Consider the following 18185-nt stretch of genomic DNA (forward strand, 5'->3'; position numbering starts at 1 on the left):
CATCATTCCAGCCGTATTATATTTTCATAGCATTTTGGATGGGAGAGGACTAGGTCACACAGCCTACCAGTAAAACTTTTTCCAAGTAAATCACAAGTTTAATAACAAATGGCAAATCCGTTAAATTTCAACTCTATGCTCACTACCACACAGTATAAATGAACTGCAAAGCTGATAAGAACACTGATTTTACCAAACAGGAAAACAACGTGTTCTGATGTAAATTTAAAATATTACCTTCATCATTTTTTATCTCTTCTATATAGTCCTGACCAACAGGTTGCACATCTTTATCATTCAGTGTTACATCTTCAGATACTGTAGTTTCTTCTTTAGTATCACATTTTATTTCTGTGTTAGCCGATGTCCCTGTATAAACACAATTCATATGTAAAGTAAGTGACATCAGAATATTAAAAAAATGACACTGATATTAAAAAAGTAAGTGACATTATGATATTAAAATCTGGTTCTCAAAACAAGGACTGCTCAGAAAAGAAATAGGGAACATTTCATATTCTTCATCCTTCAGTCAAAGCGAGCTAGGTATGTCATCACTGCAGCCTTATTAAAAAGTTCTAATCATAACAGAAAACTGAACAAACAAATATAAAATGTAATTAGTTCCTTGATATACACTGAAAAATTCAGTTACTCTAACAGACTTTTGTATTATCACACCAAAATTCAAAATACTTTCAATTTCACCTGCTATTTTAACCCGAGATAACACTATTTCAAAGTTAATATTTTTGTACATACCAGAAGCAAAATTGATCTTAGGTGCAGCTGTGGTTGGTTTCTTGGCAGCTGCATTTGCCACAGTTACTTTTGCAGTAGTAGTCGTACCAGGAGTAGCTTTTGTTGACGTAGTAGATGTTGTGATGGCAGAACTTGCTGTTGTTTTTGTTGTTGTACCACCTACTACTACAGGATCAGTTGATGGAATGGGTTTGCCAAGTTTCGTGTGCAATTTTACAACCTGCAACATAATTGAACAACATAACCCAAATTACTTACAGTACATGAAAATGATTACACAACTTACTGACATACTTATCAGACCAACTCAGAAGGAAGTCAGTGACAACTATTCAATAGTATGTATTGCATTTTCCTCTCTTTTTGGTAAGAAAGTGAATACACATGATAGACATTACCTTTTGATGTTTGGCACCTCGTATATGGGCAGCATATGCATCAAAACCAGTGCATGTGACATCACAAAGCTCACAACGGAGTGCATTGCCACCTCGAGCTACAGGGGCTGAACCAGCTGTAAGTGCAGATTCTTTCTTCTTGTGTTTCTGGCCATCTAAATGTTCACGGTATGTCTGAAAATTTAGTTTCCCTTCTACATTTGTAGGTCACACATTTTTTACTGAAAGACACTATAACAATTATGTTCACGCATAAACGCAAACCACAATCATTTAATTTCAAACAAAATAAAAACAGGAATAACAATATACATTGTAAATATACAGCAGCCAATTGTTATGATACAACCCAACTGGGACAGTATGGTCTCCCATTAAGTCATTCCGTGGAGAATACCAATGCATTAGAAACTGCAGATATTGAGACATTTTGTTCAATGTGAATACTTCATAAAAATATGTAAATCATAATAATAGATAACTTATGCAGGTTGCAAAACAAACTACCTTTGGTACATCACAAAATATTCCTAATCAACTTAAAACATTGAAAGGTATAATATGACATTTCCACAAATGATGAATTCAGTTTTTAGCATCTTTCCATTGTTCTGTGCTTTTTTTTCGCATTTATTCTACTGCTGGCAATAGTATACTGCAATTTAATTCATCTTTTTTTCATAATTTTACGAAATATACTTGTTTACCTCCTTTTTAGAATAATAATAATAACAACAGCTGTTCTTACAATTACGAAGGTCACTGTATTGCATTTTGCTTTGATCAGCAATCACTGCACCAAATGATATATACATTGTTGAGAATATTGCAACACTGGCAGATGCTGCATAACTTTTTAGTTGTTTTTTGACTGTTGCTGTTTTTGCTGGCAACTAGCATTTTCAAATTTTAATTATGCTTATTCTGGAGCATTTAAGTATTTTACCAGAAAGTGACTATCAGATTCAGGTGCAGGCATTGATTAAGATAGCAGAACTTAGAAAATTAGCATCAGTAAATGTCTCCCCATCTCAATTTTTCCACAACAGCCCCAGTAGTCAACTGTTGCAACAGTGAAAATCGCAGCTAGAGACGGAACAGAATGGAATGTCACTACCTCTCCATCACCTGTAAGGAGGTCTGCTTAGAACAGGCCTGGCCAAACAGCACTCCACAAGCACTCTTGCTACCCTCCGTCCTATTGCTCTGAATGCAGATGTGAGAGAGACAGGGGTGAGGAGGAGGAGGAGGAGGAGGAGGAGGAGGAGGAGGAGGAAAATACATGGTCTAGCTGGACACCACTGGAGTATTCACCTAGTTTGCTTACAAAACTGCTTGCGATAAATGAGATTTTCATTGCGTGTTAGGAATACTATGGTGTCCCACATCGTTCCATGCCAAATGGTAATTACCTATTTTTCATATAATTTGAAAGGCCATGCAAAGCACTTAAGAATATATCGCACTATTATAAGCTGGAAAAACACTCATTGGATTATTATTACAACTCAGCCAGGAAGACAGTATGATGCACTTGTCTTTTGACTAACAGTGAATGTTGGCCGAACTGAATGAGGCCATTATGGAAGAACTGGGTCACTGGTAGATAGATGGGTGACAAAATCTTGTAGCTGATGTAACCAATTATTTGAATTCACTATTAAAATGCAAGGGGAGAATCATTCAGTAACAGATATTGTAGACAAATTGACGCTATCAAACAAAAGTCCTATGGAAATAGCTTCTTGTTAATGACTTTGAATGTTTCCTGTACTTCATGAGTGAGACATTCCAAAAATTCAGGTTCCAATTTTTTTTTTGTCAGCTCATTCTCTCTTTCTGTTGCTAATTTATCTCATTACTTAAAACTTGAGGTGATAGACATACACAGCACAACAGCCTGCTTGTTCAACCCAGGAAGTTATTACAAAACTTCTATAAATACTGCCCCAAAAGCAATATCCTTGACTGCACAGACAAGCCGCTAAGTTATTTTATTTTGTACGCTGCATATGTGCAAATGCTTTCCCCCCCTTGTGTTATGAAATTTATGAAGCCACACCAACATTCATGTTTCACAGATTTTAATAGACCTAACTCCATGCATGACTATATCACGAGCCATACGACCAGATGTATTACATATTCTAATATCAAAATATTCTGTTTATTAACACGTGCTGCAGCTACCACCTCTTGGAAGTGGTTGCACTGTGTTGCAAACACGACTTCCTAATTACCCCCCCCCCCCCAATACACGCAGCACTTTGTGTATAACCACCTCACAGAGTGTGAGTGCAAATGTTGGCCAGGCCTAGCTTAGAACATCCTGAAAAACCAGATGACTTATCAGCCCCTACTTCTTTTTGGGGAATCAATGCTGTTCATCAGCAAATCACACAAAATCAAATGGTTGCGATGAACTTGGAGAATCCGCTGCCTTTATCAGATTCCTCCACTTTAATGAGAAGTCTTTTTAAACTCAGTGCATCCCTCTTGACAAGTTAGATAGTATATATGAAATACTGAACTAGTTTGTACAACACTGCCCCCCCCCCCCCCCCGTGATAATATTACAACATTTCACAGCAAATTTTATTCAGATGAACTGTTTCATTACAGGCTGACTGAAACAGCTTTATTTTCTACATACAAATACCGACAATGACCCCAATTTTCAGTTACTGATAATGCACATCATCCAGTGAGTCCCAACTTGGAAAGATAATGCCCATAAGAGCATGTTTGCAAAGTAAAACAATGCACGAACACTGACGCACTGGTGTACTCAATGCTCTGATGCCATCTTTAAAGTGTGCGCAATTGAACTGTGTGCGTAAGACACACACAGCGCATAATGCAACACAGCACTAAGACTGGAGACCTTGCATCTTTCAAAAGCTTGTATAATGTGGAAACTTAATGTGGCTGTTTTAAGTGGTGGGTGTTTTGAACTGTGGTTGCATTTAATACTGCTGGAGATTGGCCCTGAGCTAGCTCTTTAGTAACAGTCTTGCCCAAACAACTGTTTGTGTTCTGCATTTTAAAATGTCCATATCCTCTCATTTCTGGTATGAAGTATCAACTGCTTCTGTATATTGATTCTTGTTCATTACGAGGCATTTGTTGCTTATAATCAAATCCTTGTCTATATATGAGGCAAAGATTCTGGCCAAACTTTACTAGTCAACACTTTCATCTTCTCAATATGAGAAATGTCAACTGGCTGTAAACACTTAAATATTTTTCTCAAATGAATTTTGCAGAAACTGAAATTGTCATCAGCAAAGCATTGTGGTATGGAGGAAGGGGGGGGAAAAATCTGGGTCTCTTCTGTCAAGCTAAGTTCTAATCTAAGCTTTATTTACTACCACTGGCGTAAGCTTTTAGCATGATAAAAATATGAACGCTTATGACAATTAGGTCCAGTCACAAAACTTTGTAAAAGTGAGCTAATTACAAGAATAAAACTGGAGAGGAACTGAGTTTTAAATAAATCCCTTCAACAATGGTGTAAAAATACGCCGTCAGTGTCTTAATGCTGTAAAATAAATTTCAGTAATTCATTAACAAAATTTTTTGAAAGACATTTCACCCATAAGTAGGCACAGGTTTGAAACCAGCTTCTTAGGCTCAAAGAATACTCTTTCTAGATATAGCAGGCTAAAAAAACTGAATGCACAGTTGAAATAATGCCTTCAAAATAACCAAAATTTGGCACCACAATAGGGATTGGATTCTTTGGGGAAGAAGACCAGACACTGAGGTCATCAGTCACATCGGATTAGGGAACGACAGGGAAGGAAGTCGGCCGTGCCCTTTCAAAGGAACCATCCCGGCATTTGCCTGCAGCGATTTAGGGATATCACAGAAAACCTAAATCAGGATGGCCGGACGCAGGACTGAACCGTTGTGCCTCCGAATGCGAGTCGACGGTTCAATCCCGCGTCCGGCACCACAATATTTTATTCTATTTTGCAAATGTTGTGCCAAAAGTGATGGACCATGGAGCATGTCCAGAAACGTCACTGAACGACATTACAGAGCGTTGAAGTTATAGGTGCAGCACCTGTGGCCATACCACCCCTTTGGCAGCAAATGTGACTGTATGCCGACAGACCATAGGTGGAACATCTGGCAATGTTTTTTATTATCCAGTTATTCCAATTTATTGCCATGATCACCAGTAGAGACTACGGAGCCAGCTGCTGCATGGACAGGCCTTGTGTCTCCTATGAATGGGATGCTTCCTTGGCTTGGTGGATTACAATTTAAGGTACTTCTGTCCTATATATTGAAAAACTTAGGGGTTTTAGAGAGTTCCAGCAGAAAAACTGCAAAATGATATCACTGCCTGAAACCATAATCCATGAAGGCAATGGAACATCGTGTTCATTGGACAAGTCCTTTCTATGCACTAGCTAGCTTATCTTCTCCATTGGCAATCGTGGTAATCAGTTGTTCAACTGAATAACAAACAGTAAAACATTCTGCTTATCGTCTGTCAGAATGTAAGTCACATCTGATGGCATTGAATTTTGCTTGAGACATGAGGATCAGAAATTTATCTTCACTGATGATAGGTGAAGAAACAAAATTTGTGCCATGACCAGGTCTTTTAAGGCAGGTCGGCTGCTTATTATTTATTAGGCAGATGTGCTAGCCATTAGGCCACTGTAGTGATAAAGCTAGCACAACTGGATGGACAACCCTTGTCCAGTGCCGTCCTTAACACACACTTCAATTCACACTTTCAGTCCATTTTCCTCTTCTTGGGCTGAAGGTGTGAACTGAAGTTTGTGTTAAGGAGGGCACTGGACTATAGTAGTCCATGCAGCTGAGTCAGCTATAATCCTACAATGGCAAAATGTCCAGCACATCATCTAGTAAGGAGGAGGCCCAGGTTCAGGTCCCGGCCCCAGGACAAATATTAATTCATTTCTTCAGCTTCAATCATTATCCAAGAAAAACTCACATTTACTGCCAAAGGGGGTGGCCTAGTGGCAGACACTGGAGCCTGTAACTTCAATGCCCTGTAGTGTCATTGGAGGACATTTCCAGAAAAGTTCCTACCCTCAGTTTGTTCCACCATCTAAAATACCTCAAAGTTTGTCCCAACATTTCGGGGACATCCTATATATTCTGATAGAGAACGGAGGCAATTGTAAAAAAAGCAGACAACAATAGGACTGTGTGTTAGTAAACTAATTCTTGAATGAAACCACCCACAAAATTATTATTTATGGCTGATTAAAGATGGGCTCCCCATATCACACACTGCATTTTCTAACAATTTCGTAGTCAGGGCAGCTGCTGCTAGATGTATTTACAAATGTAATCGCTAATATATTCTTATCCAGAAGAAGATATTGTATTCAGAAATGATTAGGTGGGTATCACTGGGCATTTCACAACAACACTTAACGTAAAAAATTACTGAAACTGCATTGCATGTACATCAAACAGGGAAGAAACGAGTTAATTACAAGAGTTTTGCACGTTCTTTGGAGAAGCAAATCATCAATTACTGAAAAAATGTCAACAGAGGTTATATTGATACCAGGCCAAATAAAAAACTATAAATGCAGTAAATGAAATTTGTGAACTATACACAATGAAACACAAATGTGCTAACGGAAGAATGAATATGCACATTAACATGTAAGTATAATTCTGTACAGCAGTGTATGTGCTGCAATACCAAGTTTCCAACTTTTGTGAAGAGACCATTTAAGCAGTGGAAGACATTTTGTTACCCCTGCAATGGAATAGATAAAATTAAAACACCAGAAAGATCAAAATGTTTGCACAAGGCAATGTTGTTTACTATAAAAAGAAATAACAGGGGTGGACCTAGATGAATGTGTGTGGAGGCAGACTGTTTGAATAGCATGAAGAAATTATGCTGAGCTGCCAAACAACAGGAATGAGGTACTTCAACCAACATTTGGATGAGAGCAAAACATGCAGCCAAAAAAAGACAAATATAAATGCTTCTTTGTACAAATTACAGCAGGCAATTTTCTACATTCATTTTAAAACTTATTTCTGCAACTAAATGAAATAACAAAATTGCATTTCAAATGTCACTAAAATCATTGTGATGTGACCAAATAATTTTCTGAAACTTGACACAGTTACTTCACTAGGTGAAGGCAAAAAGCATATACGAGAAAGTTAATTGCTGAATGATTTCATGGTGGTTTAAAGAACACAGCAGCAGGACTTTTTCCACATATACCTTTAGCTCAATGTTTTTATTATGTTAATGATTAACAAATGCCACCACAGCTGTATTATTACACTTTGTTGTGTTATGAGTAGTTTCATTTAAGATCTTCTGGTTGCAAGTTGTGCTAAGCTAAGTCATGACAGATTGTTGTGTGGAATGTAAGAGTAAATTCAAAAATACTGATCATAAACATTCTGCTGACCACCTGGTGGAATGTTTATGATCGGTGTTTTTGCATTCTGTCTAGATCATTTCATATGACAACCAGGCCATCTGTATCATTGTTTTAGTACAAAGGTAGTTAACCTGGTCAAATCATCATTACCATGGAACCAGTGAATTGTTTGAAAAGTCTATTAACAGAGATACAAAAGTGAGCAGTAGATAAAAAGGGTTTACTACCCCTGCTTCAGCAAAACTCTGCAACCTGAAGCTTTTCAACAAAGAAACTGGCCTAAAGACAATGTATGCGTAAAATACAGCTAAGGTGGTTTTTGTTAATATCAGTGTGAACTGTGGTGCTCAACATGACCAAGATTGTTTTTAGTACATTTCAGATTTAGTCATACCATTACCTTACAAATTAAACTTTAAATTAGTTCAATGAAAATTACAAGTATATTAGTATTTCAATGAACTAATGTTATATTACATTTTTCATTTCAGCCACCAAAGCCACTGGCAAATTTTATTAAACCCCAAACTTATACAAACGTATTTAGAATAAAAAGAAAAAAATGAATAAATGTGGTAAGGCAGTGTTTACTCAAATACGTTTAGTTTTAACTGAATGTAGTGACAAAAGGAGCAACCCCTTCTGCAACTCACCTGTGGACCAGCACAGCTGATCTTACAGACATCACAATAATGCAGCTGCTGGGGCTTTGGTGGCTGCTTGAGCTTCATTGTCTTGACACCTCCAGGCACTGGCTTCTTATAACCCTGCCAGGTGCCTGCAGGTTTTGCAACACCTGTATTTGTGGCTACTGCTGCTGTGGCACCTGTTGCAGTGCCTGCAGCTGCCGAACCTGTTTGTGCTTGCTGAGCTACATACATAGTAGCAGCACTGTACAGGGCAGCATCATAACCAGAGTATGTTGTGTTGCCAGTTGCTGAAAGTTATACCAAAAATACGTTTACATATATATATCTACTTTATCATCCAAAGTGAACAACATCTGAATGTTATCAATGCTACTCAAAAACTTAATGTGTGTCATTATAGCTAATAAGGTTCTAAAGTAGTCAACTAGCAACACTTTTAATATTAAATAAAATTAAAAAATGTGGGCTCACAGTAATGAGAACTGAAGACTGAAAACATTATGCAGTCTATAAATCAAAGTCTACACCACGTAACTCTGATGCCTGGTGAATATACAAAGTATAACAGAAGTATAAGTTCCATCGAGACAGTTCTTACCCTTTGTGGTGTTTGTTGTCTGTGCAGCAGCTGCTGTGTAACCTGAAGTGTAACTAGCACCCTGGGTGCCTTGTGTGGTATAAGCAGTACTGTAGGATGCTGCCTTAGGTGTTGTCTGAGTCACCTGCCTTGTTGTTGCTGTGTAGGTGCTCGTGCTGAAAGCTGGCTTCGATGCTGCAAAAATTGGAATCAGCTCTATTTAAACACACATTATCAGAAAGGTTTAGGACCAGGTTTAAACAACTGATGAAATCAATGACTGCAATTAATCAGAATGCAACAATACATTTTTGGGACCTCACCAATACACAGTTAGGAAGGTACCTCAATTAAGGTACAGATGATCAGTTATTCATTCTCACCTGTTCTTGCACTTTTACATTTCCAAACTTATCCAAAATTTTGAAAGTTTGTAATTTTTAACATAAAGATGAACTAAACATTCAATTTAATTCAGTAAATTGTTACACCTCAAAATTTATAACAATGGCCCTAAGATATTTAACAGTTAGAGGACCAAATCCAATTTTGGAAAATACTGTTCAATCTCAATTTTATCACTGGATGGACTACATCTGATAGTAATGGATAGCTTTTCCAGCTGTATTACTGCTTTGCTTTTATCACTTGCCATAAATGGGGTGCGCGATTTATACGGTACCAAGCAATTAGAATCCAACCTCTTACAAGGAATTATGCCTATTTGTTAGTGTGGAGCAGATTACCTAGTTTTCACGTAGTAGCAGATACAGAAAAGAAAGATTATGACCCAAATGATATATGGCACTTAAAAGTGCATTGGTGGAAATGTGCTTTTACACTTTATCCACCTATATTTACATCCTCAATACATCATTTTGCATCAAATATAAGTATTACTCTAACTACTGAATTAAGTGATTCTGTCACTCCTTATTCAACACTTTTTGCTGTAATATCTAAAATGGTAAGATCAATTCAAAGTAGCTGTACAGCAACATTAATATCCAGTAAGTAGTCTTGGGAGCATAAAATAACCCCCCCCCCACACCAATTTTGTCAAATTCGCTTGGTCTTCTACGTCTCATAGCCGCCACTACAATTCTGTTTTCCACAAACTACTTCACCTTGTTCTTATTCAGTCGAAGATCGTCAACTACATCAAGAACTTTTTTCGACCCCAACAGTCTTCATTTTCCCATTAGTTTTCTGAAAAATTCTTGATGACAGAAACTTGTCAAAATAATTTTACACAACAGCTACTAATCATAAAATGTTTATTGTTCTTACCCTGATAGTGTGTATCCGTAGTAGAATAGGTGGCAGCTGCTGCTGCGGCAGCTGCAGCAGGTTGCTGATAGTAGGTCTTAGTGCTGTCATATGCTGTCTGTGCTGTGCGTCCATATCCATAATCATATGTAGTGGCAGTTGCTGGAGTACCAGCCCCAACAGCTGTAACGTGCAACAAATTTGTTAAGATTTCATTTAAAACATGAACCATTTAAAACACGAAATAAGAGAATGACAATAATAAACTCAAGAAAGAGCCCTTACCCACCACAAAGTGGTACATGCTGGACAGGGATGAGAAAATAATGTATGTACAGTTTAAGAAACTCGCATATTTTGAAACCGATGACTGCTGGCCACAATATTACTTTAATTTACCTGTATGAACAAGAATTACTCTACAAAATTGACACATATTTCAATGATTTACAGCGAGCTCCCGAGTATCTGAGAACACAGAATGGCGTCTGCAGAGATAAAATCACAGATAACTGAAAATGCACGTTTTTACTGGAAACTGCATTTAACTGCAACTGAATCAATTTTAAAAGTCCGTTAAGACACTTGACAATTCCATTTTTTGTGACAAAATGAAAATTGAAGGATAGATATGTCACTATGTGTGGAAAACTCATATATAATGACCATGTGGAGATTGTGAATATTTCCTTTGGTTTTCGAACTGCGTAACTGTGTTTCACTACTATTTGTGTTATCGGCATCATTGGTAACAAGAATTTCAGATATCACATTTTTTTTTTTTTTGCATAATGCTTTTCCAGTTGTTTTAAGCCTGTGCAAGCATATATTCTTCATAATATAGCAATGTTAGTATCAAAAAGAAAAAGAGTATTAGAAACACACATGTATATAAGTGTTGTAACATAATAAAAATGAACTATATATGTATGCAGTAATAACAAAGAATTACATCCACAAAGTTTTAATGTTTGTTGCAAGTAATCTTTCTACTTTATCTCTTATTTACTAACTAAAGATAAATGGTCTAACTGTAAATAACTTACTCCAAGCTTTTTGGTTATAATGTTGGAAATGGTGAAGATAACCACCCAATACACAATGTAATTATTTGTCCTTGTGCAGACGGATTGTACTGCCAAGCTGAACGACACGAAAGATGAAATTCATAGGATTAAAATTCTACAAAGAATGAACAAGCTCATTTAACGTATCAGCCCTGCTGCCATGCAAAAGAAGGCATAATCAAGAAAAATCCTGTAATTCTCATTAATACTACAAGAACCAGAAATAGAAAGCAACAATAAAGAAAGCATTTTGTATCTTACATGGGGTTAGTACAGATCAAGTGTTGTATCTTACATGGGGTTAGTACAGATCAAGTAATCTACTGCATTAAGGACAACTTCCTATAGATAAAAAGAGGTTTAGGGAGGCCCTTACGTGCAATTACAGGGCACACTGAAGCAATAAAAGTCAACATTTCACCTTTTCCTGTTAAAGAATCACACTAGTTCGAAAGGGTACGAACAAATCACACACATCCGTCCACATCAAACCCACCAACAAGCAAGAGTACCTCCATTTTGACAGCTGCCACCCATTCCATATCAAACGGTCACTTCCCTACAGCTTAGGTCTTCGTGGTAAACGAATCTGCTCCGTCCTGAACCATTACACAAATAACCTAAAAACAGCTTTCGCATCCCGCAATTACCCTCCCGACCTGGTACAGAAGCAATTAGCTATAGCCACTTCCTCATCCCCTCAAACCCAGAACCTCTCACAGAAGAACCCCAAAAATGCCCCACTTGTGACAGGATACTTTCCGGGACTGGATCAGTCTCTGAATGTGGCTCTCCAGCAGGGATACGACTTCCTCAAATCCTGCACTGAAATGAGATCCATCCTTCATGAAATCCTCCCCAATCCACCAAGAGTGTCTCTCCGCCATCCACCCAACCTTCGTAACCTCTTGGTTCATCCCTATGAAATCCCCAAACCACCTTCCCTACCCTCTGGCTCCTACCCTTGTAACCGTCCCCGCTGTAAGACCTGTCCCATGTACCCTCCCCAGTCCTGTAACCCGGAAGTAGTACACGATCAAAGGCAGAGCCACATGTGAAAGCACCCACGTGATTTACCAACTGACATGCCTACACTGTGAAGCGTTCTATGTGGGAACGACCAGCAACAAACTGTCCATTCGCATTAACGGACACAGGTAGACAGTGTTTGTTGGTAATGAGGGTTACCCTGTGGCTAAACATGCCTTGGTGCACGGCCAGCACATCTTGGCAAAGTGTTACACCGTCCGGGTTGTCTGAATACTTCCCACTGACACCAACCTATCAGAACTCCTGAGATGGGAACTTGCCCTTCAATATATTCTCTCCTCCCGTTACCCACCAGGCCTCAACCTCCGCTAATTTCAAGTTGCCGCCACTCGTACCTCACCTGTCATTCAACATCTTTGCCTCTGTACATCCGCCTCGACTGACATCTCTGCCCAACCTCTTTGCATTTACATATGTCTGCCTGTGTGTGTGTGTGTGTGTGTGTGTGTGTGTGTATACCTGTCCGTTTTTCCCCCTAAGGTAAGTCTTTCCACTCCCAGGATTGGAATGACTCCTTACCCTCTCCCCTAAAACCCACATCCTTTCGCCTTTCCCTCTTTCCTGATGAAGCAACCTTGGGTTGCGAAAGCTCGAAATTTGTGTATGTGTTTGTGTGTTTTTTATTGTCTCCTATCAACATACCAAGTTTTCGTTTTGTAAGTTACAGCATCTTTGTTTTTAGATATAACTGTACGTTAAATCATTTATGATATTTAATAATTTTTTCATAATGCGGGGCCAGTCAAAATACATTTCTTTGAAGTCAGTACCGCCATTAGATTTGTTTATTTACAGTGTTACATTTACACTTACACAAGCATGATTTTGGATTCAAAGTGCCGTAATCAAGTGCTTTAAGTGTTATAAATTGTCTAAGATGGCATACTGTCATATTAAAATACACTACTAGACACAATGTCTAGGAGTTGATAATTCTGGCAGGGCCTACTGCTTTTTTTCATTACTGAATACACCATCTTGACTCAAGATGAAAGGCTCTGCCAGGAATATATATAGAATATCGTCTCTTAGACAATGTGTCTAATAGTGTAATTTAATACAACAGTATGCCATCTTAGGCAATTTGTAACACTTAAAACATTTGATAATGGCACTTTGAAGCCAAAATCATCATTATGTAAGTGTAAATGTAACACTGTAAACAAACAACTGTCTAATGGTGGTACTGACTTTAAAGACATGTATGATATGTTTAAGGAGAAATATCTGGAATTTTAAGCTGTGAAGTACAATTTCTACTAAAAATAAGCAATGAAAACTTGTGTGTTCGTTCTGGTAGGCCCAAAGTTGACGTTTGTTCCACTGGTGGATACGTGTTAGGATAAAAGTTGGCTGACAACGTAAAGGAGCCAGTTTGGGCGGGTGGTGGTTGTGGGGGGGGGGGGGGGGGGAGGAGGAGGAGGATATACCTTAGGAGATCAAAAAAATTTTACAGTCAACTTCAGCACATATCAAATGTGCTAAATAGGAACGCGGATACACTAGGGATAAGCACAGATTATATGTAATACCACAAGAAGTCTTCCTTATATCTTCAGTTGAAAGATGTTAATTTACCTGACACCTTATTAGCACATGCAATTGTCCGTTACTTCGAGGAGGAACAAAAAATATAAACACACAGTCAATTATTCACTGTAGAAGCCTCAGTATTACTGAGGTCTCATGGTAGCTAGGAGAAGACAAGAAATAATTTGTTCTTCATTGTTATGTATGCTTTCATATAGTATCAACACCAACATTAAACAAAATTTATCAAGGGAACTGACCCAAAAGAAATCTTGAATCATATTCTTTTAAGTGAACTGGAAATTATCTAACTGTATCTACTAGGGAAATATCTAGGCAAAGAAACAGACATGAAATCAGCTTTAGTATTTACGCCTCTCCACAATCAATCCAAAGACACTGTAAATTCTCACTTGGGCATTCCACCAATCAAGTTATTGGAGAATTCACATATCACTGGAAATATTCTGCTTATCTAGGGTTTTACTAAGGGACCGGTGAACTTACTATGTGTCAGTTATGCTTGGGTAGAATGAATCTAAACTCTGCAATGGAGTTAGAACTGTTCCAACTGACTAATTTATTCCATGCAAAGTTTATCTATCAAACACAAATCCATCAAAAATCTCAGACAGCAGAACTTTTCCAATTTTAGTGTGTAAGGTATCCCTTCAAAAATTTATCTGCAAATATTCTTCCTACCTCTGTGCACTTTCACTATTGTTTCACAAATGCATGTGCAAATGGTTGAACTTGTTGGCCAAATTGTTCGACAAAATTTCTCTGAAAACCAGTCTTTGCTTGCCAACACAAGAAGTTGACAAATTCATTTTTAACAGGGAGCTGCAGAATCAGAAATGGCCAAGGCAAGTTATTTCAGTATGTTCTGAAAACTAATCATGCAGTTTCATAGATTCATTTCATGAACCTCTTGCAATAAAACAGCTGGCCGCGGTGGTCTCGCGGTTCTAGGCGCGCAGTCCGGAACCGTGCGACTACTACGGTCGCAGGTTCGAATCCTGCCTCGGGCATGGATGTGTGTGATGTCCTTAGGTTAGTTAGGTTTAAGTAGTTCTAAGTTCTAGGGGACTGATGACCACAGCAGTTGAGTCCCATAGTGCTCAGAGCCATTTGAACCATTTTTTTGCAATAAAACAAATGGACCCTTTTTGGAAATGTATTCAGGAAAATACATAAATTACAAAGTTGAATGATTAACTGCTGTCTTATGTAAAAAGCGTAGTAGCCCTCATGAGTGCAGATGCAAATCATATCGTTGGGTTACAATGATTTAGGAATCTAATGTCACACGAACTATGGCACATTAATCCACAGTGGAAACTAAAACTAGGTATTACAGCATGATAGCTCCACAATGTGATGACAGTTCTCAAACAATACATACGACATTTCTCTGACGTTTTATTTGAGATCCTAGCAGGAGCTAGTGATGATTTGGCAATTAAAATTTCATTTTCTGAGCAGTAGTCAAGAAGTTAACCACCACATACATAAAAACTGGTTTGCAAATATTTGGAGATTCGGAACAATAATCTTGACAAAATGAAACAATAAGCCTCAAAAAGATTTATAGCAGGGAGGGAAGGGAGGAACAAATCTCTTCAAAGTTCCTGTGAAAACTCGACAATTTGGGCAGGCACAATAGAAATAATTTGATTTCCATTTATTATTAAAATTCTTATTATAATGTGTGTAATATATAAGTATGTTGTATCTACACCCTTAATTAGTTCTGCAACATTGGCAGAGCAAATAGTGTAGAGTGAGGAAACATTTGCTTTAGCACAGGCTACCAGCCATAATGTATACTGATAATTACACAAGGCCGTTTACTGTGCTACTGGGTAAATACTTAATGTAAAGAGATAAAACAATCTGTACATGCCAACAGTAAGCAGTGCCACAACTACTCAGTCACGGACGAGATCTTTAGCTTTGCCTGAAATACATACAATATTCCAAAATGAATACACAATACAATATTTCCCCACCTGCATAGGTCCCAGCTGTCGTGTGAGTGGCAGCTGTTTGATACGCTGTCTCATAGCCTGTGCCAGCTCTCTGCGCTGTGTATGTCGCTGCTGTTGCTGCAGTTGGAGTCACAGCATATCCCGTCTGTCCAGTCTGGTAAGCTGCAGCACCTGTCGCTCTGATAATAGAAACAATGATCAAATTATGCAGAGGAGTGCACACACATTAGGAATAATTTACTGTGTTAGTGTATTTATGATGCTGCTGTTGACAGTGCAAGCTGCTTTATCTCCAAGCAACAATAAACCTACATCCCTCTGAATCTGCTTACTGCATTCATCTCTGCCTCCCTCAATGATTTCTACCCCACACACTTCCCTCCAGTACTTAATTGGTGATCCCTTGATGTCTCAGAATGCGTCCTGCCAACTGATCCCCTCTTTTTGTCAGGCCGTACCAAAAATTTCTCTTCTCCCCAATTCTGTTCAGTACCTCCCCATACACGTTCCACCCATCTAATCTTCAACATTCTTCTGTAGCACCACATTTCTAAAGCTTCTATTCTCTTCTTGTCCAAACTATTTATCGCCCATGTTTCACTTCCATACATGACTACACTGCATACAAATACTTTCAGAAAGGACTTCCTGACACTTAAATCTATACTCGAAGTTAACAAATTTCTCAGAAATGTTTTTTTCTTGCCATTGCCTGCCTGCATTTTATATCCTCCCTACTTCAACCATCACAAAACTCATTCACTACTTTAAGTGCCTCATTTCCTAATTCTAATTCCCTTAGCCCCACCTGATTTGATTCAACTATTCCATTATCCTCCTTTTGCTTTTGTTGATGATCATCTTATGACCTTCTTTCAAGATACTGTTCATTCTATTCAACTGCTCTTCCAAGTCCTTTGCTGCCTGTGCCAAAAATGCTAGGCCATCAGCAAACCTCTAAGTTTTTATATCTTCTCCCAGGATTTTAATTCATAATCCAAATTTTTCTTTTGTTTCCTTTATTGCTTGCTCAATATACAGATTGAATAACATTGGGGATAGGCTACAACCCTGCCTCACTCCCTTTTCAACCACTGCTTCCCTTTTGTGCCCCTTGACTCTTAACTGTCCTCTGGTTTCTGTGCATACAATGTGTCACAGTTCATTTAAAATTAATTAATTAATCATATTTTTGAGAACCGAAGTTTCTTCCAATGTGGGTGGTTTTTAGCTGTTGTTATATTATAGCTTATGATATAAAGACAATAAGGACAGTTAAAAATACCCATATGTGACGAAACTTTGGTTCTCACAAATACATTTATTTTTAATGAACTGCGACAGACGTTGTGGATAAAAGGCACACTTACAGTGTTCACAGCTGTACGTTGTGAGATGGGAACTGAATACAAGGAATCTTGACTCAGTTGTGAGTAGCCAACCACAGTACTCTTTCATAATTTCCTATGGTATGTTAATAAAGTTATGTGATATTTTAATCTCGGGCTACACTACACATCAATCTAGTAGAGCTATCTTATTTTCATATAGACATTTCTTTGGGTTTGACGTATCAAAAGCAAACTATGACATTCCAGCCTGATCTAGGCCTTGGGCTTCACTACAGGTCAGCTTGTCAGAACATAAAAGTTTGTTTTCAGTTACCAAGTAAAACAAAATAATCTGTTACCAACCTTAAAATTCGTAACAACCGGATCAGTAAAAATTATTCTGACACTCTCCATACTGAAAACAGATGTAAACTACTTGCATGTTCCACCAAACAAATAATTACATTTGGCAATTCTCACTGGCCCACTGTCTACAACATTCAATGAATTTCCAACATTGATGTACAACGCAATAGCTGCTGACACCATCAGAGGAGGTTCATCCGAGCACTTGTCAGCAGGCTCATGCACATGCACAGAGCTGAATTCGGGTATGAGCAGTGTGTTCTCCCACTTCTGGTTACTTGAAGCGTGGCTGTTTACTGTATGAGCCGTAGCAGCAAATAGCCAGATGCTACCCAGAAAAGATTTTTGGCGCACCCAAGCCGAGTTATAGTGGGGGGTCATCCTCCACATGAAGCGTGTACGTGTTTCGTGGTATTGCCGGTCTCTCTCCATTTACATCTCCCATGTCAAATGAAAACAAAACAGATTTCTGTGGCCAGAAGCCATCAAGTGAATTATTATGTATTCTCATAAATCATGGAAGACTAAAGTAAGTTATCAGTTTCAATTTTCTGATTTTATATTATTTCCAAGTTATTAGAGATCTACCATTAATGTCTTAATGAAGCTATTTCTGTCAGTTTTGTGAGAAATTCACTTCTGTTAATCTTTTTCACTGAGTGAGTCAGTTTATTTGAAACAAAAGAGTTTCATTCCACACTATTAGCTACTTTCAACTTCGTTCAATTTCAAGTGCAAATTTTCATTGTCTGGGATGAATGAAATTATACCATAATAAAGAACCAAA

General features: G+C 38.1%; 1 protein-coding gene across 3 annotated transcripts in view; it reads right to left on the bottom strand.

Annotated features, from left to right (window-relative positions):
- Positions 1-18185, bottom strand: part of LOC126199317 (zinc finger RNA-binding protein) — a 40949-nt gene that overhangs the window by 12950 nt on the left and 9814 nt on the right. For all 3 annotated transcript variants that reach the window (XR_007540151.1, XM_049936158.1, XM_049936159.1), the window contains exons 2-8: positions 15723-15880; positions 10085-10246; positions 8816-8989; positions 8221-8504; positions 1161-1334; positions 763-982; positions 238-369 (exon numbers count right to left, since the gene is read on the bottom strand). Coding sequence is in view for 2 of the 3 variants with exons in the window: in XM_049936158.1 (XP_049792115.1) it covers positions 238-369; positions 763-982; positions 1161-1334; positions 8221-8504; positions 8816-8989; positions 10085-10246; positions 15723-15880 (1304 nt within the window). In the remaining variant the exon portion in view is untranslated. The remainder of the gene's footprint in view (positions 1-237; positions 370-762; positions 983-1160; positions 1335-8220; positions 8505-8815; positions 8990-10084; positions 10247-15722; positions 15881-18185) is intronic.

This window comes from Schistocerca nitens, chromosome 8 (assembly GCF_023898315.1).
Source record: "Schistocerca nitens isolate TAMUIC-IGC-003100 chromosome 8, iqSchNite1.1, whole genome shotgun sequence".
NCBI classification, from domain to species: Eukaryota; Metazoa; Arthropoda; class Insecta; order Orthoptera; family Acrididae; genus Schistocerca; species Schistocerca nitens.